The sequence below is a fragment of the Tetrao urogallus genome (genome assembly GCF_951394365.1).
Source record: "Tetrao urogallus genome assembly, chromosome: Z".
Classification (NCBI taxonomy): Eukaryota; Metazoa; Chordata; class Aves; order Galliformes; family Phasianidae; genus Tetrao; species Tetrao urogallus.
Window position 1 is genome coordinate 74,127,884 of NC_136816.1, and position 23,942 is coordinate 74,151,825.

Below are 23,942 nucleotides of genomic sequence, written 5' to 3' on the forward strand. Positions count from 1 at the left end.
CACGTGGGAGACCTCCCTGCAGCTCCCACCTTTAGCAGAGACTGCTGGGATTCACCTCCATGGTCACAGCTGCTATTTTGGATGCCAGAGCATATTGTGGGACCTGTACCAGGATGGGCTGGGAGCCAAAGGGCTGTAGGGCATTCCCAGTGATGCTGACATCTGGATCCTACTATACTGTCCATAACTAGGTTGCCCATGTCATGCTAGGTGGTCTAGATGATCTAGATGATCTCTATTGTCCCTTCCAATCCAAGCCATTCTATGATTTAATTCTCAGTGGGGATGCAGTCATTGGCATTTGGAGGATGGTTCTTCTCAAACAGATGACTGTGTCCAGTTCTGGGACCCCTGATGAAAAAGGACAGAGGTTTCCTAGAAGGAGCCTAGAAGGGGAGAGGCAAAGATGATTAAGGGTAAGAACAGGTTTCTGTGCTTTATTTCACCTTCCCATGTTGACCTGAGGCAGGCAAGTCTAAAAGACAGAGCTGTGGGAGCAATGAAACCAAAACATCTCACTACAGAGAAATCACTGGGATTTATTTCTGTTCTGTCTTCAGCGAGAATGTAGACTTGAGACTGGACAGCCCATCCTCTCCCATCTCATGGAGGAGACATCTTAACAGGGAGTACCTTCTGCAGGGTTTCTCCTCCAGTGGTGGGTAACTGGGGGTGGACACATGGCTCGTCAGTCTGGTGTGTCTTAAGGCAGGAGATGGGTAAGCCAGGGGTCTGCAGCAATGCAGTGGCATCTCAGGTCAGGCACTGTGGGCACAATTTGAGCAGTTCGGATAAAACGTGAGCTCCTCAAATCCTTGGAGTGAGGTAGGATTTTGGGTGTTGTTCATTGAGCTGCTGGCTCCTTGTCTCTAGCTAAGCTGTGCCATTTGGATTTGGTCCTAAAGGTTAAAAGGAGAGAAATATATACATATAGGTGTGCCACAGCACTTGGAAGTGTGGGAGGTTAGGCTTTTGTGCTGGAAATATTGATGGGATTGGTAAGAAAAGCCCGAGCATCACTTAGAGCTTATCATGCAAGGTACTGATGTGACAACTCTTTACATCAAGCGGGCGTCTTGTGTTCCACTGATATCCGTTCTGCTTTTAGAGTTGTTTCCAGAGCCTCTCCCATGCTATTCTATTCGTGGTCGGGTATGTTTCACAAATAAAAATAGTTGCAGGAATACCACTTGCCATGGATTTCAGATCTCACATTCAGCCTTCCAATACCTAAAGGGAGCCTACAAACAGGAGGGGAGTCAACTCTTGGAAAGGGGAGATAACGGCAGGACAAGGGGAAATGGCTTGAAGTTGAGGGAGGGAAGATGGAGTTTGGATGTCAAGGGTAAGTTCTTTGCTATGAGAGTGGTGAGGTGCTGGAACAGCTGCCAGAGAGGCTGTGGATGCCCCGTCCATCCCTGGAGGTGTTCAAGGCCAGGTTGGATGGGGCCCTGGGCAGCCTGGGCTGCTATGAAATGTGGAGGATGGTGGCCCTGAATGCAGCAGGGGGCTTGGAGATTCATGATCCTTGATATCCCTTCCAAACCCGAGCCATTCTATGATTCTGTGCTTTCAAGATTACACATTATTTTGGGTGAACGTGAAGGCGAGCTTGCTTTCATGGTTGATATTAACGTGTCATTTTTAGTGCTGGGAGATTTTGGAAAAGCCTCAGAGGAGCCGTTCCCAGAGGTCAGCAGGACAAAGCTCTCCTGCTGGGAGAGTGAATGGAAATGAGTTCATAATTACAGAGTATAGAAGTGACGCGTTGGCTTTCTCACTGTTTTAATTGAGGTTTTCAGAAAGGAAGAGAACTTGAAACAATGCAGAAATGTCTTTTGTTCTTACAGAGCCATTTATTGAGGGGTTCGCCGTAAGTGGAGAGGATGTTTATTACAGAAAGCAACAATATCGAGGCGTTATTTTGGTGCAGAATTGCTGTTCCTCGCTGGAACAAAGCACAGTATTTCAGACACACTGTGTGTTTGCCGAAAACTAGCGGCAAGCAAGACGATTTGCAGTTCTGTATTGACTTCAACAAATGGTTTTGGAACAGGAGAGAGGAAGGGAAGGAGATGAAAGAGTTGGAACAGTCTTCATAGTGGCCTAAAGCCCCCTCATGACCCTACAGCCCACCATGGCCCTACAGCTCCTCATGGCCCTACAGCCCATTGTGGCCATACAGCTCCTCATGGCCCTGTAGCCCACCATGGCCCTACAGCTCCTCATGGCCCTACGGCCCACCGTGGCCCTACAGCCCACCATGGCCCTACAGCTCCTCATGGCCCTACAGCCCCTTGTGGCCATACAGCCCTCATGGCCCTGCATCTCTACTGGCCTATAGCTCTTCACACCTTGCAGCTCCCTCATGGTGACCTACAGCTGCTGGAGCTCACAGAGCCTTGGGACACTTCTCTCAGCTGTAGGGTTTGGATCTGTGTGCTGTGTGGACACAGTGGTCCCTGTGTGTCTCTTTTCCAACTCAGGATGTTCTGTGACTCTGTGGCAGTGCCTGGCTGGAGATTTCAATCCTGTGCACCATCCCATCTCCTCCGTGCCTTGTTGGCCACTGGTTGCAAGACATGGAGCCACCATAGGCTGTACCTGGGGGCCCAGAGCAGACACCCCGAGCCCATCAGTGGCCATCCAGGAGCTGGATCATCACTCACACACGTGGAAGTACCCAGATACAGTCAGCACTCTGCCTGTGTGCCACGGAAATGGACGGCTGGCGGTGGTGCGCCGTGCATCAGCGAGGTGTTAGTTACAGGCAGTTTACAGACAGATCATGGTTTCATTCGTTTTGATTGTCTGCAGCATGGCCGTGAGTTATTGCACTAAATTAATTGTCTGAACTGCAGGCCCCCAGAGCCCAATATTGTCTTGGTGGTTTGTTCCTAAAAGGGCTCAGATGGGTGATTGCGTTGCTTAATGAACAACTGCACGTGTGCCGGGCGCTGCTAATTGCCCGTGCTGCTGGCAAAGCGTTACGCTGCAAATCCCACACCCAGCCCCGAGATGGCTCACTGTATTGCATGGTGCCACAGGCCCAGCACGTGCACTCTGTGCTGCAGCATCGCTTTCCGTTTGCAGTCGGCTGTGGTCGCGCATCGGTGGTCTGCCAGTCGAGGAGCTGCCTTTGGGCATGCCAAAACGTCTGGCTCCATGCTCACTGGCACGCTGGGCAGTGGGCATGGTGGGGTTGGGCTTGGGAGTGGACTTGGTGATCTTGAAGGTCTTTCCGAGCCTTAGTGGTTGTATGGTCCTATGAGTGGGCATGGTGGGGGGTTGGACTTGATGTCTTAGTGATCTTTTCCAACATTTGTGATTCTGTGACTCCGTGACGGCAGATGCCAAGAGGAGCATGGGGAGAGCATATAGCTCACGTAATACCATATACTACATCAGTTTAACTGTGTGTTATGTGAAGAAATAATCTTTTGTTTATCCTGAACCATCCTTCTTTTGGTATCACGAGAGTTAGCTTCCAAGTGCTGTGCCTACCTTCACTCTCCAGCTGTATACACAAAGCAAGAGTCAGCACTCAAGGCAGGGTTTGCAGTTCTGCAAGTGAGACCAGTGCTTACTCCGGAATCACCCAGCACACAAGATACTGTGGTTTGCTTTGGTAGATGGCAGTGTGACCTGCTGATTTTCAAGCAGCCTGCCTGGAAAGTCCTTGAGAAGAGTCACGGCGGAGTCATCCCAGAGCTGTTCCCTAGGAAAAGAATCAGAAATGAAACCGCCCCAGCATGCTTTCAGCAGAACATCCCCATTTCCACGGAGCACACCAGGGACAAGGCAGTGAAAGGGCTGCGGCTGCACCTTCCTCTGCTGCTCTTTGACGGAGCGTTTCCAGCTCCTCAATGCCAAAAATGCTTTCATTTTACATAGAATTCTACCCCAAATGTACAGCAGCAGAGCATCTACCACCTTTCCTCCTCCCTGCAAGCCCTGTGGGAATGTTGGTCCTGCAAACCCAGGGCCTCCTGGCACGGCTGCGGGGGGAAGGAGTTGCCAGCTCAAGTTGTTTGGGTTCTTGTTGCAGAAACAATCTTTCTGTCTGACCCCAGTTAGCAACTGATGTTTGCAAAATAAAGAAGTCAAGGCACTGGAAATACTTTCCATTCCCACTCTTGTCTCTGCCCAAAATATTAGTATTAAAAATATTGCATCTATTATATGCAGCTAATATCTCTGCTGGCACGTAAATCACCCAGGGATTTTTCATCTCCATATTAAATAAATAAAAAAAAAAAAGACAAGTGAACTCCACTCTATTTTTGGATATTTGTTAACTGTTTGGTTTCCATTTCTTCCTGCTAGAGCCACAGCAGGGCAAACGTTACATGCAATGCTAATGTTTCGTGAACCCGCCTCCCTGCGTGATGCTATGAGATTGCTCCGACCATTCCCGTGCTCCAGATGGTGCCAGCTTAAAGCTGTGGGTGCTGCTCCCCAGGCAGTGCTGCTCCACTGGAGCTGCAGAACGTGACCCAGCTCCATCCATCACCCCGGGCTGCATGTTCCCATCCACATCAGCCAGGCTGGGAAACTCATCCAAGACAAAAGCAGTTTTCAGGCTGGATCATTCCCTGACACAACAAGCGTTGATGGTGTCATGAGAAGGGAGGCAGGGGTGGGGAGAACAGGAGAAAATTCCTCTGTTGACAGGGAGGCAGACGTATTGAAACATGCCATTTGGGCAAGGCTGCCTTGGAATCATCAATAAGTCAACACCCAGATTGGTCCCAGCTCCTAAAGCTCCATGGTGCTAAATGCCAGAAAATCCAACATCTTTTCTGAAGAAGTTCATTGAGGGCTAGCAGAAGGCTTCTGGTACACGTGAGTTAAAGCATCTCAGCTCCTTGGGTTGGTGTTGTACCACATCCATACAATGGAAGTCATTGCTTGCCATGGACTTGGGGTCAGCTCATGTGTCTGGACAGCTGTTAGGGGGTCCTGTCAAATCTTGCTTTAGCTTCTAGAGGAAAGACATTTATTTCTTCACTCGAAAGCTCTGGTATAAATAGGATATGGAAAAACCTAGGATGTTTCCTTGCTGTAGGTCAAAGAGTCACGGAGGTCTGTAGGAGGACAGCTGAGCAAAAAGGCAGCAGGTGGAGTCCATGCGTGCTATTTAGGTTGTGCCTTTGGGGACGGGATCGTGGAAGGATGGGGCTGTGTCTGGGAGCCATGCATCTTGGCGTGGGTTTACGTCTTACATCTCTTAGGATTAGCTGATCTCGGGATAACCGAATGGTCCTGGTGTATTTTTACAGGAGGGAGCCTGGAGTCTGGGATATAAGCTCTTTTATTGCAAAGCAGCAAAGGATGAATCTATATCCATTCTGCTCATGTTCTTACCAGTAGTCCAGGATCTGTGTGTGTTTGAGCTCAGCAGATTTTTGGGAAGCATTCCACGCTGTGGTTATGTTTCAGTTCTGAACTGCTTCAGCTAAAATGGATTAATTTCCTTGTCTCTGTATTTCCCTATGGTTTTCATGTAATTTTTGCTATAATGTTTACGGCACACTACAAATCCAAAAACACAATTCCAAGCAAAACAGTCTATGAAGAAAACCATTTCCGAGCAATTTCTACATTCAGTCACTGCAGTGATTTCTAAACCCACCCGGGCAGCCAGCCTTGAGGTCTGGGGTTGTCTTCCTCCCTGGTTGCTCACTTTGTGCAATGGGCCACGTCCGGATGTCCCTAATGATTTGTGGGAGATCCAGCAAAGTGTTTAAAGAGCTGTTTTAGAGCTATCTCACATGCCATCTGCATTTAGGATGTCTTTCCCAAGCTGGTGTTGCAAAACAGCTATTTAAATTCCTCCCGAAGATTCGTTTCCATGAAGCTCAGAAGAAAATAGCTGACTCAGGCAGCCAGGCACTGCAGCTTGTGAGGACTTCCATGGGACTTTGGAAGCAGCCAGATTTGCTGCTCAGTGCTCAGATGGGCTTAGTGTATGTCCTTCCAGCCCAGTAAGACCAGAGCAGTCAGCATCCCATAGCAGAAGATGAGGAGCCATGCCTCACATCAGCCCTATTTTTTGACTGCATTCCCACTTGAATTCCTTGGATTTCTCTGTATGAAGCCCTCCAGCGTTTCCCTTTTCTTTTATGGCGAGTCTACTTCTGTTGTAAAAGTCAAACACAACCACCTCCAGCAAACAAAGATGTCCCCAAAAAACAAGAGAGGAGTTGATCCCAGCTGGGTGACTTGTCTGACGACTTCCCATTGCCTTTCCCCGCAGCCACGTGGTTTCATTGTGAACCACGTCAGGACAATCTGCACCCACCTAACGCCGTTTTTGTTGGCTGTGCTGGTCTTGTGGAGTTCGTTGTATGTTTCCAGAGATGTGTGTGTGTAAGACCTCAAGTGTGTGTTGTGTCTGTAGTGCTCAAAGGGGGATTTAGAACCCCATCCCCTCCACCTTGAGGGACATGGTCAGTGGGCGCTGTGGGGGTGGGTTGGGGTTGGACTTGAGATCTTAGTGGTCTTTTCCAACCTTAATGATTCCTTGTTTCTATGGTTTTGACTGGTGGATTTTCTGTGCTTCCAAAACAGCATGTCTGCCCAGACGCTCGGGCTGTTCCTGGTGATTGGGGTAGACTTGAACCTTAGTGACAGAAAGGGATAAAAGAGATGTGAACAATTTCATTTTCGTTTTCAGGAGTGAACATGACATCTTATACTCTTCTCCTCCGAGAAAAATGCAAATAAAAATGAAACTGGAGCCAAGTGAAACCAGTTTGAGAGAGAAAGCCAAAGGGAAAGCACACGGAATTTCTGTGCTCTTCATGCTTGGAGCTGGTGGTTGTTGCTTTCTGGGGAATTTTGAGGTTTTTGATTAAATTGTGTGGAACCGTCAAGCCTATTTGAGTGTTTCCCACTCTCAGTCATAGCAAGAATAGAACATAGCCATGTCTGGGCTGGGCTGTAGTGCTCCCTGCACTGAGCAATAGCAATATACATCACTGAGTTATTGTTACATGTGCCTGTACAGCATCAGAGCCCATACAACACGAGATAGCACCTGGAGCACTCATCCTGCCAATCCATATGTTTAAGTGCTTCCCAGGCTTTTGTGGGGTTGGGCAAGTTGATGCATCCCATAATCATGGCCTCCAAGAACCTCAGTTTCCCTCCTTATCAATGGAGGATTACCGTGGGATTTTCAAGTGAAGGTGGGAGAGAGGAAAGGAGAAAGGTGTCCTTCCAACCCATAGAGCCAACTCTGCACATTCTCCATTTGCAGCCTGATCCAAAGCTCTTCTTTGAGGGGTGCCACAAATAAGTGGGATCTGGTGTCCCTGTGGGGGTGGAAGATCTCACAAAGTCCATTTTGGCAACAAATCTCAATGCCTTGCAATGGCATTTGCTGACTAACTGCAGTCAGTTCCACCCAACCGGGTGAATTTCACAAGTGCTATCGGAGATGGAGCTCCTTACCTCTCCGTATTTCCAGCAATTGCCTAAGCAAATCTGCATGCAACCACCAGGAGAATATAACCCTGTGCTGTCCTATGGCTTTGGACACTCCAGACAAGCTGGAGTGGCTCTCAGTGGACGGGTGTAGCTCAAGGGATACGAGCAGATCTGATGGGACAGAGCAACTGTGTGTTAGACCACAGCTGTGCACATGTCTGGAGCTATTTTCCCCAGCTTTGTGCCTTCCTGCCTCTCTCCTTGTGAGCAAGCGATGTAGTCAAACTTGTAGGAATCCTGTAGTTCTGAGCACGTAGGCTGGTAATCACTGAGACAGCTGAAGCCTTAGATTTGTTTGCATAGGCTCCTACAGCAGAGCAAACATTTGTCAGATCTAAATTCTGTTGAAAGGTATCTCATTTTGTTAATTACCAAAAAAAAAAAAAAAGTCATGGGAGAAACAATAGCACAAATTCTACCATCCAATTTCCAATATCCCGACTGCCTTCCCTTGCACTTCCGTGGTTGCTCCATAGCTCTGGATGTCTCGTTAGTTTCCACATCGACTGATGCCCAAATTCCCAGTCCCGCTGGACCCAGTGGAAGTTCTGAGTTAAACTGCCATTGAAAATAGTTCTTCAGCATTAAATAAACAGGCAGCAGGTAGGAAAACGGTGTGCTCTGGGATATTTTCTTGTAGCTGCAGAAATCCAGTTTGCCTTTCCATGGCCCAGAAAACCTCTGGGAACCTCTGGGATGCAGCAGGAACATCTTCTGTGGTGGAGCATGGAATTGAGGAAGGCTACGTGGCTGTTTTTTTCTACAGAGCAATGGGGTGACCGCCTGTCGGTTTTCCCTTGGGCCTCGTGTTGGGGTTTTTAGGAGTTCATCTGCTTGGGAAGAGGCTGATGCCGTCATCGCTGGGAAGACTGAAGAGATTTCTTTTCACCCAGACAGTTCAGCGAAACATTTGGGTGAGACGAACAGGGGAAATCAGTCTTCTACCACAACTGATCAGTCCTAATGCAGCACTTCAGAATGAACACTGCCCAAGGGTGTAGGTGCCTCGGCTTGGCTTCTTGATCTTCAGGACTAACATCTCTCACGGGCCATCCATCCCATCCATGGACCCCAAAAGCCTTCAAGCCATGAACCCCTGCCCCAACCAACAGCTGCAGGTCATCCCCATTCTCGTGTCCATCATGTGCCTTTCTCCAAGCTCTCATCCCACTCCTTCCCAAGATCTCATTCCTGGAAACTCTTCCACCATGGTCATCCCCGTCCGCCAGGCTTTGCAATGCTCTGCAGACATAAAAGTTTGAGTTCTGGGCCCTTTCCTCCCTCCTTTGGCTTTTCATTCTGCAGCAGAGAGTCTTATTTCTTCTTGGCTTTTCTTCCTTGCTGGGGTGTTGGGAAGATAATAGCACAGAACGAGTCTTTGCCGGAACGCTGGATTGTTGTCTCGACCCGAGGCTGCTGCCAAGTCACGGACACTGCTTCTTGTTTGCCATTCTCCTTCCTTCGCCTTTTAGTTCTTGCATTTTTTTTTCCCCTGACTCGTTTAACTCTGGTGTTTTCCATCCTGTGGTCAGGGACTGCAGAGATTTGGTTTGTGTTCGTGTTTGCTCTGCCCCAGCCGTGTGAATTTTGTCTTTCAGCTGTCCTTGTTGCCTTTGCTCTCCCTGTCTCATTGTTAAAGCCCCAAACTGAATAACCTTTCCCCTTCCGCATGGACTTGAGCGTGGATTTCTTTTCCTATCTCTGCAACTTTTACCATTTTGGTGCAATATTTGTAATCTAAATACGTGTGACCAAACACCCAAAGCTGAAAGTGCACCCAAACAGTTAACTGCTATGCTGAAGACAAGAGAAGAGCAAAACCACAATGAGGGAATGCTGAATTGCATCAGCAGTACTCCTGCACGTTGGAGCATGTGAGGGCTTAGTGCTCCATCAGAGGTACTGCTAGCTCTTATTTTGACATTCCCCTCTTAATAAGCATTGCTCTATATGCATTTTACAAAGCGGTTTGTATGATTGCGTCGCTGAGAGGAAACAAAGAAATGCCAGGAAAACTTTATGTGGAGGATCTGTACTCATAAAACGCTCATAGGCTCCAGCAAACAGGAAAGCTTTCCCCATCTCCTTTTTTTTTTTCTTCTTTTTTTTTTCTGTTTTGTTTTCATTCCCTGCCATTCAGTGAAGAAAACAGGTTGAATATCTCTGAAAACCGGATTTGATGGTTTGAGGCTGAACACAGATTCCTTCCCCTGCCATCGAGAATCTGCGTGTTCATCGTGCTGCAGCCAAGCACCAGCACTGAGCTTTGTGCTGGGAGCCAGTTGGCTTCCCAGTGTGGGACTGGAGCTCCTGTGGCTGCCTTAGAGCTCAGCGGAGGGGCAGCTCAGCTGACAGCTGGCTCTGGGGCTGGCTGAGCCACTGGTAGAGTTGTGGTCGGCCCCTCCCTGCACACTCAGGGAAGTTAATTGAATTACTATGGAAATTAAATGGCCCAAAGCTTCACCCTTTGGGTGACAAAATCCCTTTGCTCTTCCTCCACTGTTCGGCTCACGTGTGTACGTGTTGCAAGCCATGATAATGTTGTCTTGACAGCCCATGTAGAAGCGTGTGATGTCCAAGCTCAGTGGGAGGGTGCAAGATGCTTTAGCCACATCTGCTGGCAGGAATTTTCTCTCACTCCAGCTTTCTGGAGGAGGAACAAGAGGAAAGTTCCCTCTTTCTAAGCCCTCTTTCTGCAGCAGTGGCTGCATCTGAGAGCCCTGATCAAGCTGGGCAGATCACTGGAGATGGTTGGATGTAGAAGCCAAAGATAGGATTCAAAAGCAAAGGGGCAGCCCAAGTGTTTCTTCCATTAGGCTATTGGGTTTTATGGGAAGCTGCAGTCTTGGCAACAAGAAGCTTGGTTGGGCCCTTGTCTCTCCAGCAAATCACTGGAGAACTCCTGACGTTGCTTCCCTATGTGATGTCCCACTGCTGGGCTGGGGCTGGCCAACTCTTCCCTGGCAGAGTGTGGAAGCAAGAAGTATCTCACACAGAGACATAGGAGAGATATTCCTAGAAACCAAAACCGTGTTACCGTAGAATCCTAGAATCACAAAATGGTTAGGTGGAAGGGACCTTGAAGAATCACAGAACCGAAAAATCATTGAGTGGTTGGAAGGGATTTCAGTGATGACAGAACTGAAGAACCATGGAATGGTTGGGCTGGGGGGACCTTAAAGATCATGGAACCGTAAAATGACGGAGTTGGAAGATAATCTAGTGATCATAGAACCAAAGAACTATGGAATATTTGGGTTGCAAGGGACCTTAAAGCCCCACCCCTGCAGTGGTGTGGGTGCTCTCCAACCAGCTTAGGCTGCCCAGGGCTCTATCCATGGCCGTGGACACCTCCGGGGATGGAGACATGGCATGAATTCAGCCATTTTATGGATAAATATGGTTTCTAGTACCCTGCTCAGAGAAGATGTCCCTCATTCTTGTTGCTTTTCTACCAGTCCACACATAAAGAGTGTACTAACGTCTTCCTTTGACTTTTCAGGCGACAACAGAGACTTCCTGGTGGGAACAAGTCCCAGCAGCACGCAGACCATCAGCAAGGTGGCACCAAACACAACAGAGATCACCAGAAGCTCTACCAAGGAGGTCAGGCCCCTCACTCCTCTGGTAGACCAGGCCACCACGGCTACAGCCAGAACCGGCGATGGCACCACAACCAGAAGCACTCGCCCAATGACAAAGAGACGCACAGGAGCACCAAAGAGACTGAGAATCTGAAAATCGAGGACACCTCCACTGGCACAGGGCACAGCCCCGTGGAGGCGCAGCGCAGTCCGGAGGCGGTGGAGAAGCAGTCCCAGCCATACAGCCCAGAGGTGGAGACCAAGAGGAAGGACAGCATTCACGAGCGCGTTGGGGAAAGGCCCAAGATCAACTTGCTTCAGTCTTCTAAAGACAGGCTGCGGAGGAGACTAAAAGAAAAGGTATTATTTCTTAGGGGAACTTTGGCTTTCCCCTTCTCCATGAGCCTGGTGGTTGGCCGTGCTCCATGCAGAGGTGGGCTGGGCTCGGGAGACCTTTCCACGAGCGCACACAACTTCTCTTGATCTCCTGGTGTCACTGCTCGTCTTGAAGTGTCTTTGTGCTTCTTTGGGAGGCCCTTTATTGACGCAGCATTAAGGCTCACTCAGTGAGGTTGCTCCTAAGGGGAGTTTTCCAAGGTCAGGAACTCTTCCATCGCTTGCAAGGATGGGGCACTTCAAGATACCACGTGGGCTCTCCCTCCTCAGCGGTGATCTCAGCAGACTGCCTCCAGTCTGCAGGGCTCATCCGCTCCCAAAGAGGTCTAAAAACGGCAATTTGTGTCTGGAATTAAAGAACTAGAGCCTAATACTGTGCTTTGCTGAATGTTTGGAGTCAGCTACTCTCAAGTTGATATCCATTTATCTCAGTAATGAATTGAAACTCCCTTATCTTTCCCCCTTCCTTCCAACAACCCAACAATAACAAAACCATTGCTTGCAAATGACGGAGGAGAAATCCTTTCTGGAAACAATATTCAGACTCAGATTTCTGAGGAATTTGGAGATGATATCTCCATTTGCCCCCTGTGCAACTCAAATTCCTTCTCTTGAGATTCTCTTTTCAGACTGGAAAGTGCATTCACAGGGGTAACTCCAATGAGATTTTCAAAATGTGCAGCAAAAATAACCTGAGCATATACAGTTCCATGGGAGTGCATGTTGGGAATGTGCACCTTTGAGTGTATGTGCATTTACTATTTATGTATGTGGCATAAGGGGGAGGAAGAGATTTTGTCCATTATTTTTATGTTATTTAAAGCAACGGGAGTAGAGCAGAGACTTTCGGAGTATTCACTTCAGTGCCTGTCTTGTGGATTTAGAATCCTGTAAGAAAGACTTCCTTTGGGCACCCACTTTTGGGTGTGTGCAGTCAACACAACTGCTTTGTCAGTTGGCACTGGGGTTGTCCAAAAAATGGCTCCAGATTTACTCTGTGCAATATATGTTAAGACTGAACTACAGGAGGAGAAGGGAACAGACCAGAGCAGGCTGGATGCATGGGGAGGGATGGACAAATGCTTGATTAAGTGTTCAGAAGAAGGCAGAATGCCAGTCTGAGCTGGGCATTCCAGTTTGGAGCCTTGAGCACATCTCCCTGAGCTGATGAGGAAGAATCTGGGATTGAGTAGTGGGCTAAATGAGGAAACCAAGCATTTATGGGTGGGGGCTCATACACTGCTTGCTTTCAGTGCTGAGGTGGGGGTGCTCTGATTTTGTTGGGTCTGTCTGTATGTCTTCCCAACCCCTTTCCCCCTTTGCACTTTGTGGAAGGACAAGGGCTGACCTATCTGTTTTCTCCTTGTGTAACAGACGCCTTGTCTTTCCCTTTTCACGGACCAGGACGAAGTCACAGTGGAAACCACCCACCCTGAAAAGAACAAAATGGACAAATTAATTGAAATCCTTAACAGCATGCGTAACAACAGCAGTGACGTTGACTCCAAGCTGACCACCTTCATGGAGGAGGCTCAGAACTCCACCAACTCTGAGGAAATGCTTGGGGAGATAGTTAAAACCATCTACCAGAAAGCAGTGACAGACCGCAGCTTTGCTTCCACGGCTGCCAAGCTCTGTGACAAAATGGCCCTCTTCATGGTGGAAGGAACCAAGTTCCGGAGTCTGCTCCTCAACATGCTGCAGGTAAAGAGAAGGAGTGATCTAGTTAGGTGCTTGCAGCTTCACGCCGCTTGTTCCTGCTGTGCTTTTGGGCAGGAGCTGGGCTTTCACCAAATTCCTTTCCAGCCCACGTGATGGGAAGTGTTCCTCCAGTTTTGTTGGTGACAATCCTTAATGGCTAGCTGTCGTCTTCTGCCATCTCCACTGCCTTCTAGGTCTGTGGGCAGCAGCACCCACATCAGCAGTGCTCAGTGGGGATGTTTGGTTGTGCTTGGGTGTTTTTTTTTTCTTCTTTTTTTTTTTTTTGGAGATTAAAACTTGGTCTAGAAACGCATTTATTTTTGGCAACAGATTTCCACGTGGAAATGAAAGGAAAGCTGATAAGACAATACTCTATTGTCTGTCAGGTTCAGGGCTCTGCTGCACTAGCAATCAGTTTTTTCCATGGCCAGGTCTTCCATCTCCCTCTGCCATCGTTTCCCTCTTGTATTGTAGTAGTTCTGGATCCTCCAGCCAGGGTGCTCTGCTGCTTTCTTCAGGTACCTTTGACACGTGCGTCGCAAAAGCCAACTTGTATTTCTTCTTGTATCTCCCAATGTTTTTCTCTGAGCCCCTTGCTTTTGAGGCTTTGGCTGCTGGAAGGGCTGAGAATGAGGAGGGTGGGGGTGAAGTTGAGGGGATCCACGTGAGGGTGGACATGGGTACCAGAGCACACCATGGAGGGCAGGATGGCTCCTTCCGCACCCAGAAGCCACAGTGTCATTGGAAAGGGATCTCCATGGCCAACATGGCTTGTATTTCCTAAGAGTGCAGTGAAGGAGGACTTCTTAAGTTCAATTCTATGGCTGAGCAGCAAGTAACCAATATATTTGTCATTTTTTAAACATCAAGGGGTTTTAATGTTTGGTTATTAGGTCTTTTAGGCTAGGTCATTATCTGGTCTTGTGTCATGGTGATGCTTATCAACAAGGGAAACAGACAGAGAAGGAACAATAATGGAAACCCCTTCCAGCAGACCCAGCGAGCTGATGTGTGTTGCAGCACTGTGTGCAGTAATGAATGGATTCACATCCAGCTCATTGTGGCACGAGAGCAGGATAAATAATAGATCTCATTTCTCCAGAGAGTCCCTGAGTGCTTCCCAGGGGCACAGAACTCAGCTTGCCGTGCACAGGGTGCAGGGAGGGAGCACAGTGCCTGCTTTGGAGAGCTGCAGAGAAATCAAACAGAAATGAGAAAAGCACTTTGTTTTGGTAGTGAAGCATCGTGACATTCTGCAAACAGTTGGCTCTTTTCTTTTTCCAAGCAGAAGAATCAGTGCACCCACACAGCTTTGAAGCATCCTCTGGTCAGCCCCAAATCAGTCTTTCTGTGGCACATTTGGGTTTGGAGATGGAACCGTGTCCAGGGAACAGAAGCTGTGAAACTGAGGAGTTGGCAGTGCTTAGAAAAACCCTCTATTGCCGAGCTCCAGCCGTGACCTCGCCACCATCGGACAGATGTTTTCCAACAGCTATTTCTAGATCATTTCCCATTAATTAAAAACCTCTAATAAAACATTTGCTCCGGGGCTGGATTTTTGTCTCTCCAGCACCTTTCAGACTAATCCAATCCCTGGACCTAAGGAGCTCACTGCACCAGGGTGTGATAAATCGGGATTGCGGTGCCGCTCTGAGCCACGCTCCCCCATATGGTGCTGGCAGATGCCTCTGTTTTGAAGGGCTGGGCAGGATGGACTTGTTTGTCCTTGTTTGTTAGGAGCAAAATGGCTGTGAATCTCCTCCCTGCTAACAGCTCCTCTGAAGAGCCCCTCCTGGCTGAGACAGGGCCAATGAATCTAGGGTGCCAGAGTCTAGTGGTGTCTGCCTTGATGTGAAACAAGAGGATGGATGTTGGGAATACCGTAGGTTACATTTTGTCCTCTCTGTGTGTTTTTGTACCACATTCAAGCTTGCTGTTGAGTTTGGATGCTGGGAACCCACTGGGATGCTATGGGGTGGGTGGCTGGGCAGCTTTGGGAAGATGCTGCTGACCCCAAGCTTGGCGCTGGGCCTGGTTTAGTTTGGAGTTTCCCCTCATTGGGTTTGCTTTGGATTTCTCCTCATTGCATTTGGTTTGGAATTCCTCTTCATTGGGTTCAATTTGGAATTTCTCTTTGTTGTGTTTGGTTTGGGATTTCTCCTCGTTGAGTTTGGTGTGGGATTTCTCCTTGTTGGGTTCAGTTTGGGATTTCTCTTTGTCGAGTTCCATGTGGGATTTCTCCTCGTTGGGTTTGTTTTGTTACCAGGAGTGAACTGGGGCTGTGTGAGCCCTTGTGATGGACACAGCTGAACTGGGGACCTTGGGGGACAGTGGCATGGAAAATGTCTTGGTGGATAGATATGTGGTTTCTTTGCCCCTCTGTAGGTCCCTCTGTATTTAATAAATTGAAGGCTCCTGCAGGAGATTTTGGCCTGTCATAGCATCAGCCACTGGCTTCTGCTGGCCGTGGTGCTTTTCTCTTTGGTGGGGAGGTGTCGAGCAGTTTCCACAAACCCTCCACATGTAACATTAGTTGGAGTATTCCTCTGGTGAAATCTCCGTGCTCTTTATAGCTGAGATGTGTCTGCATCCGAGCTATGCAGAGCGGAGTATATTATTAGAGAGGACATCACTGGGGCTGTAATTTTACACTGCTCCCCTTAGCAACCCGGCCAACAACACATCAAACAGAAGGCTGATACTTAGGAAAAAAAAAAAAAAACAACAACAAAAAAAATAGAAATGGAAGGTGCATCCCTGCACAGTGCCCAGCACAACCCATCACACGTGCACTCAGCCTGGGATGAAGCCTCTGTGCTTGGAGATACTTCAGAGCCAGGGGCCAGAAGGGCTATTGCTGTTGCACACCTTTCTGCATGCCCAGTTGCATTCCCCATTGCATACCCTACTGCTTACCAAACTGTATGCCCTTCTGCATGCACTTCTGCATGCCCTTCTGCATGCTCTACCGCATACATGTTTACATACCCTTACATACCAGTTGCATACCCTAATGCATACCCAATTATAAACCCTCCTGCGTATCCTTGCAGGGATTCTTCTGTGCTCTTCAGCCTTATGCTTGTTCAAACACAGAATTTGACCTGAGAGGTTCTGGTTGCTTAACCTCCTGACACTCCAGTAAGAGTTGTTCCACGGTTCGGGTTCTGTGCTTCTCTCTGGTTTCAAAACCTGAACTGAAATCCTGAGACTTTTGGTGTGACTCACACTGGTGTTTGTGTGAACTGTGCTGGACTGGGGATGTTCAGAGGGAGCACTTCTGGAGGGAGACAGCCAGGAAGGTTGCAAAGCCTGGTCTTGTCTTCTGTAAGACACGAGACTTTGCAGAAGAGTCAAATTGAGCTGGAATCCCTTTTGTGTGGGAATGTTGTGGCGTTAGTACTGGAGAATCAACCGACAGCTGATGGTTGGATTTATGATCTTGAAGGTCTTTTCCGACCTGAATTGTTCTTATTGGTTCCCTTTGATAAATCAGAATGCAAAGGGCAGTGCTTGCCATGCTGAGCACGGGGATGTGGGAAGAGTGAGCTGGGCCATGGCAGGGCTCAGCCCCCCTGTAAGCTCAGGATGTGGTTTGGGGTCCCACCATCTCCCAGGAGAGCATCCCCCCCCAGGCTGGGCATGGAGCTTCCCCGTGCTCCTGGTGCATCAGGCATGGACGGATCCTGCAGCACTGAGCAGAGGCTCTGCTGGGCTCTAGGTGGAGACTGTGGACTGTGCAGCCTGCCCACAGCCTTCCTGCAAACCCAGCCAGATCCAGGCAACTGCTGCCTGCTGGGGAGCCCAGAGCTGCTCCCACTCACTGCTGGGGTGAGGATACTCAGGGCTGAGTGAGGTATCCCCACCCTGGGAAAAAAAAAAAAAAAGTAGAAAAAAGCTTGGAAATCCATCCAAACACAAAGAAATTCAGGGATTCTCCCAACATTAAGAACTCGTTGCGCCAGGCTGGATGGAGTCTTAAAAGCTGCTCTCATCTCACTGGTTTTGTTGGGGAGAGGACTCATTTTCTCTTAAAAGGCTCAAATCCATCCTCAGGACATGAGGTTTGCCAGCCCAGGGACTCAGCCGAGTTAATGGAGCAGCCTGCCAGGCCATCTGCTCCCACTGCCCTGCATCAATCCGGGTCAAACTGCTGCAGGATTGAGAAATCCCTGCTCCCATGTTGGCCCCCTCCATCAATAACCGTGGGGGCACGGAAAATGTGTTTGAGTGTAAGAGGTGGATCCAAGCTGCTGGCAATGTCTCTGTGCCCCCAGGACTGAGGTGTTTGATGTGAGCCCCTGACAAAGCATCACCAGACATGGGGACCACCCTTCAGCACCCCAAAGTGGGGTGAAGTGAGGGATTTCCCAGGGCTGGTTCCTGACCCATCAGCAGCAACCTCAGGGAGCAAGCGTGCAGTGCGCTCAGGTGAGGAGCAAGATGCACTGCATTATTTTTTTAATAAAGAAGGATGGAAGGAGTGTATGGAAAGATGCTGTCTGGCACTGCTGGAAACCAAGCACTGGTATCACCTCTGGGCTGTGAGAACCAGTAAGTGAAATTGGAGATAGAGAGCTTGCAGCGTGTGTAGGGTATGGACGTGCTTACCTGTATCATCTGGGTCCCACTGGACAATGTGTTGGCCAGCATCACCTGGGTCACACTAGAGGAGGATGTGTTGGCCAACATCACCTGGGTACCAGTGGAGAACATATCAGCTAATGTCATCCAGGTCCCACTGGAGGATGTGTCGGCCGGCGTCACCTGGGCCACACTGGAAAAGGATGTGTTGACCAGCATCATCTACTGGAGCAATTGGGAACAGATTAATTGATCTTTTTCATCCTTAAAAAGGAAAAAAAAAAAAAAACAAAAAAAACCAGCCAAGGAAAATATTTGCTGTAACAGAAGTTCCCTGTTACAGATCCTTCGTAGGATCTATAAACATTAGCACACAAGGAAGACTTTCTGCAATCTTTTGTGTAAATAGAGCTGGATGGTGACATTCTTACTATGCTAGTACTTCACTTTGGGACCATGGGTGTTGGTCATTGCTCGTCCCCATCACGTGGATCCTCTGGCACTGTCACCAGCAGCAGTACTGTGGCCCATGCCCAGCAGACACTTGGCTGTGGGTGCAGAGGGGCAGGCAGAAAGCAGAGATAAGGCTGGAGGTGCCGGCATGATTGCTCAGCAGCGGCCAAGTGCTGGGCCAGAGCCACCGCTCCCCGTAGACTAAACAGTTGCAGCATTTTCTCCCATGACCAAAAGAATTTAGAAAAGGGTCCCGGCATGAAATGTTACACGAACTTTGGGTGCCACGAATATGTCTGGATGAGAGCTGTTAACCCCATCTCCTCCTCTTCCCTCCTTGGTCATGCTCTGGGCAGACAAAGGGAACACCTGTCCTCCTATGAATCTGGATGTCTGCCTGTGGGCTCCCAGGTCTTTCTGTAGTTTTTTTTTTATATTTGAAGGCCAAGAAAATTGCTGTTGTGTGTTCCTGCGGTTCTGACACAGGTCAGCCTGCTGGGTGAAGAGTTTCTTGGGATAAACAGAGCAGTTCAGAGACCTTGGATACCTTTGTTCTCAGACTGGCAAGGCTTTGGGGGCTTGTGATTAAGATCGGCTATCACAGTCAGGTCCAGGTTCATGGGAAACGCAAGGGCTTTATGCAGCAGTGGTAAACATGTTCTGAATCCAGCATTAGCCCAGAGAGGTGCCTCGGTAGGGTGACGCTAAAAATTAAGTAACAAGGAGAGCAACTGGAGGAGGATGTGTTGGCCAACATCACCTGGGTACCAGAGGAGGAAGACATGTTGGCCAACATCACCTGGGTGCCAGTGGATGACATGTTGGCTTCTGGAGGAGGACATGTTTGCTAACATAGCCTGGGTGGCAGTGGAGGACACCTGATGGAGCAATCAGGGTGCCTAAAGTGCCTCCTTCTCTTTCTTTCATACATTTCCAGAGCAGCTGTGCTCTGAGCTTTACCCCACTTGAAGCTTCAAAAGAACTCCTCCATTAATAAGATATGAGGTTTGGAACTCTGCAGAGATGCTGATGTGTTATGGTAGAAATGAGATTTCCTACACCTCAGTTGTAGAATTTGCTGACCCTCAGGGCACTGTGTTTTCCAGCATGCGCACTCAGAGACTCATTAGCAAAGATTTTTATACCAGGACAACCACTAAATGGTGTTTGCTGTTCCTTGTGGCCAGACTGGGCTACTCCGCCCTCGTAGCCACCTCAGAGCATCACTGAGAAAGTGCTCCAAGATCTGTCACAGCAACCAGATCAACAGGAATGCTTCGCTGTTTGCTGATCCATTACTCCGCTCCCCCTCGAGTGCTTTTAAACTTGTCCAATTAATAATTAACTGGGAACCTCAGGAGCATCACTGCAATCCATCATGAGGTAGGTCCCCAGATTGGGCAGGTGGTCCCAGGAGTAGGACCAGACAGATGCACAGAGTAGGGATGATGGAGCCAGCTCCACGTCACCAGTTGTATCTTCTGCTCTTGCCAAAGTGACCAAAGCAACGGGGAGGAGGAAGATCTGTGCTCTCCTGGTGCAGATCCAGCTCAAGGAAACACAGTGATGAAACCTGTGGGAGAACAGTGCCTCATAGCTGGGTGAAGGCCAGACCTGCGAGGCTGGGCACAGGGTGTCATCTGCAATTTACAAGGTTTATCTGCTTTAAATGTCAATAGCTCTTTTGTTGGAGTAATACTAATTGTTCTGATTTGCATGTCTCAGTCACACACCCCAAAACACTGTGCAGAGGAAAATGAGCACATTGTTCCCAGGAAATCAGAGTGATGGAGGTGACAGAAGCCCACGCAAGGCTGGAAAATAGACCTCGAGCATCGAGAAGTTGGATCAATCCCCTGTGCCACCAAGGCTTTGTCAGGCTTTTCCTGACCTCCTCCTGCATGCATCAACCCTGCATCTGCCCCATCCCTCCTCCTGCCCTTATTATTACCTCAGCCCCTTCCCAAAGAGCCCTTCAGGGCTCCAACCTTTGCAGCACATTTCCAGTAACACCAAGTGTTCAGCACAGCTTTTCATGTCACACCGATCACTAGCACCTCACTGTTCTATATTTCTTTTTTTGCAGTATTTCTGACTCAGTATTTCCTCCCTCCTTGGCAGTGAGTAAACATCAGAGCTGCCAGAGGAAGTGCCCGGTGTTTACCAAGCAACAAGCCCAAGTGCAGAGGATTTGTTTCCATCAGAAGGTGGTAGAACTGAAATTAACCCTCATTTTTATGCCATGGTCAAGTTTTGCCCTCTAACGCAGCCACCGTGCGTTGGTGGTGCACAGCTATTTGGGACCTGGCTTTAAAAAGTGTGGTCAAGTCCCCAGGGATGGCTTTGGGCTGCAGCTTTTGAAGTTGAGATCTGATGCTCGAAATACAGTGCTGCTCCTCTGCCTGCTGCTGACCACCAAAACAGAAGGGGTTCTGCTCCTCTCCTCGTGGTTGCTGCGGCTTCCTTCTGGTCCTAAGTGATCTCACGGAACTTTGTTGACTGGGAGTTTGGAAAATGGCCTCAAGTTGTGCCAGGGGAGGTTAAGGATGGATATTAGGAACAATTTCTTCTCCAAAGAGTGGCCAGGGATTGATGGGCCACCTGCACAGGGAGGTGGGGAGTCCCCATCCATGGAGTGTTCCAGAACTGTGGGGATCTGGCATGTGGGACATTGTCAGTGGCTATGGTGGGGTGGGTTGGGGATCTTGGAGGTCTTTTCCAACCTTAGTGATTCTGTGATTCTGTGGAAAGGGTGTGGAACAGGCTCCTCAGGGCAGTGGTCACTGCCACGAGCCACCAGTGCTCAGGGAGCACTGAGACCCCACTCTCAGACATTGGGTTTGGGTTTGGGTGGTGATGGGTGGAGACAGAGGTTGGATCCACGAACCCTATGGGTCTCTTCCAGTTGGGATATACCTGTGAATCACACAACAGCACTGCGTGAGGTACGTCCACGTGGAGAGATGAGGGCTTTGGTTGAGTGACATGAGAGCCCTACAGCATTTGCTGTTTCCAGTGCAGGCAGAAGCTCACAAGGAGGAAGGTCATCCCATAAATGCACTCGGATCAACAGGCTGGGGCACCCCCAAATTAGTAATACTGTGTGTGTTTAAAAATACAGCCAAACTGATGAGGGAGGACATGCTCGCTGCACTGACCTCACCACACAAGCATGGGGCAGGCCCATCCATGGTGTTTTTTTAATAGAGGCATTTCCAGAGCAAACAAAGTTCACGGGGCAGGGTAGTGGTGATGCCATTGAGATTCAGCACGGTTCTGAAGGGTTCCCTACCTCTTTTACCTCTCCCTACCTCTGAAAAAGGACACTTTTTCAAAGGACACTCCTTCTGGCCCTGGGGACCTCCCTCATCCCACTCTGTGGTCCCCAGCTCAGATGCAAGGGATCGCTCAGCTGCAGAATGGTTCTGGGACATGAGGAACGTGGGTGCTGCCACGTTAAATAAAGTTGTTCCAAGTTGACTTGTCACTGAAATTATCCTCGTGCTTTCCTGGGCGCAGATGGACTCACATAAAAATGGGTTGCAGATAAACACGCTCCAGTGATGCAGCATGGATAGAGTTGAGGGAGGTCAGTCCCCATAAGGCCTGGGGGAAACATTCCCAATGAAGAAATGAGGATGAGCGGAATCAGGCTGGGTCTGTCTTTCTTGGGATGTCAGGCGTGCATTTCTCCATTTCTGGTTGGGTTTTTTTTTTGTTCCACTCGAAAGCCAAGCGGGAACTCCAAGCCATTGGGTAACGCCGGGGTGATAACCTGAGCTGGCCAGTAACTCCTTCACCCCAGGACAACGGAAGGAAGAGCTCTGCAGACTCCTCTGGAGACTTCGAAACAGCCCAGCAGTGTTTGATTTCAGTGCAGACACATTGGGAAATTGCCCAATAGAAACAGGCGTAGAGAGGAGTGAGTCACCACTGTGTGGTTAAGCAGTGGTTCAGTGGTGTTACTAGGTTTTTTCCTGCATATGCAAATATTATTTTTTTTTCCTTTTGTAGTGAAATGTATAAATAGCTCCTTCTTTGGATCTCCCATGCATGGCTGGAGCCCTGTGAGCAGCTGAGCCTCTGTCTCAGCCAGTCAGTGTAAAAGGAGATGAAATGAACCTAGCTTCTTTATTCGGTTTTGGAGTTAAGAGGTTGTGCAGCCAAACTGAGAATGCACTGTTGGGAATGAAATTGTCCTGCTCTTTGGTCTTCCCTTCTGGAGTGCCAACTGATTTTTAATACCAAGGCAGGGTCACAATGGAGACAGACAAGTGGTACCACATGGGATGTCTTGCAGAGGCTGTGACTCTGAGCAGCATACACTCCTGTGCCACCCATGTGGTGCTGGGGGCCTTCAGAAAGTGTTTTATTTGTTTTTCCATTTCCTCCTTGCTCCTTGCCACACATCTCCAACACGCTCACCCCTTTTCAGGTCCTGCATTTGTGCAAAGCCTTTTTTCCTCCCTGCCTGGAGGAGCTACTTTGCTCCTGATGTTGCTCTGTAAATCATGGCACTCTCATACTCCTTGGGCCTGGCAACCATTGGCTCCAGGGCAGGGTGACCTTTCTCTATCAAGGCTGTGCTCCCTTTGTCTTCTGGACACATCATTTTGTGAGACCCCAGGGGGGTGCTGGGACACTGGATTTGGGATGGGTTGTGAGAATTGGGACTGGTTGGTGTCTACGGGTTGGACAAGTTGGGACATTGCTTGGTGTCTTTGTGTTGGGCAGGTTGGGACACTGCTTGGTATCTGTGGGTTGAGCGAGCTGGGAGAGTGGTTGGTGTCCATGGGTTGGATGAGCTGGGACTCTACTTGATGTCTGTCTGGACCACCACACTCAACGCAGCCAACAGCACCCATCACATTCCCCATATGTTAATGTTTGAGGTCCTTCCGCTTGCTGTTGTTCAGTGTTGGTTGTGCACTGGGAAAAAAATGCCCCATGTCCATCCGAGGGGAGGGGCAGGGCGGAGGAGGCCACCAGCACCGTGAGCTGTGATATTGCAGATCTCGGTGTTGTTTCTATACTATCTACTTTCTGGTGGCTTCACCGTGTTGAAATCCCAACCACTGTGCTCACATTGAGCAATCTCCCCACTGTTACCAAAGAGTCAGTCTGTCTGCCTTCCTCCCCCACCCTGAGTTTCCATTTCCTCCCAGTTCTCCATCCCGTCAGCTGTCGCCTCTTCCCAGCAATGAGATTTTGCTAATGCAGCCCGTTGTCTCCATCCCTCTTGCAGAAGGATTTCACCATGAGGGAGGAGCTGCAGCAGCGGGACGTGGAGCGCTGGCTTGGCTTCATCACCTTCCTCTGTGAGGTCTTTGGCACCATGAGGAGCAGCACCGGGGAGCCCTTCCGAGTCCTTGTGTGCCCCATCTACACCTGCCTCAGGGAGGTAATGCCTTCAGAAGTTGTCCTCATTCAAGCAATTGAATTGCAGTGCCGGATTGCCTGTGATCTGTAGATGTCGTAGTGATGGGTTGGGCATGGTGGGGGTGGCTTAGGGTTGGACTCGATGATCTTACCGGTCTTTTCCAACCTTAACAGTTCTGTGTTTGCTCTGTTATTCCTGGAGATTCGCTTTCCCCACATGAACGATTCTCACTCTAGCAGTATGGATGCCTCCAGGGGCACTTGGCTTTTTCTGTCCACTGTGATTTTGCTCATGAAAACCGCATGGTCCATGCAAGACTTCTTTTTCAAAGGGTTGGCAAAACCCCACAA

General features: G+C 49.1%; 1 protein-coding gene across 2 annotated transcripts in view; it reads left to right on the forward strand.

The window, feature by feature from the left end:
* CTIF (cap binding complex dependent translation initiation factor) overlaps window positions 1-23,942 on the forward strand; it is a gene marked incomplete at both ends in the record, with an annotated part of 82,604 nt that overhangs the window by 47,860 nt on the left and 10,802 nt on the right. Inside the window, 3 exons of one of the 2 annotated variants that reach the window (XM_079548492.1) lie at window positions 10,997-11,438; window positions 12,849-13,178; window positions 23,458-23,613. In XM_079548492.1, the coding sequence (XP_079404618.1) occupies window positions 10,997-11,438; window positions 12,849-13,178; window positions 23,458-23,613 (928 nt within the window). The remainder of the gene's footprint in view (window positions 1-10,996; window positions 11,439-12,848; window positions 13,179-23,457; window positions 23,614-23,942) is intronic. The other variant, XM_079548493.1, reaches the window with a different exon arrangement.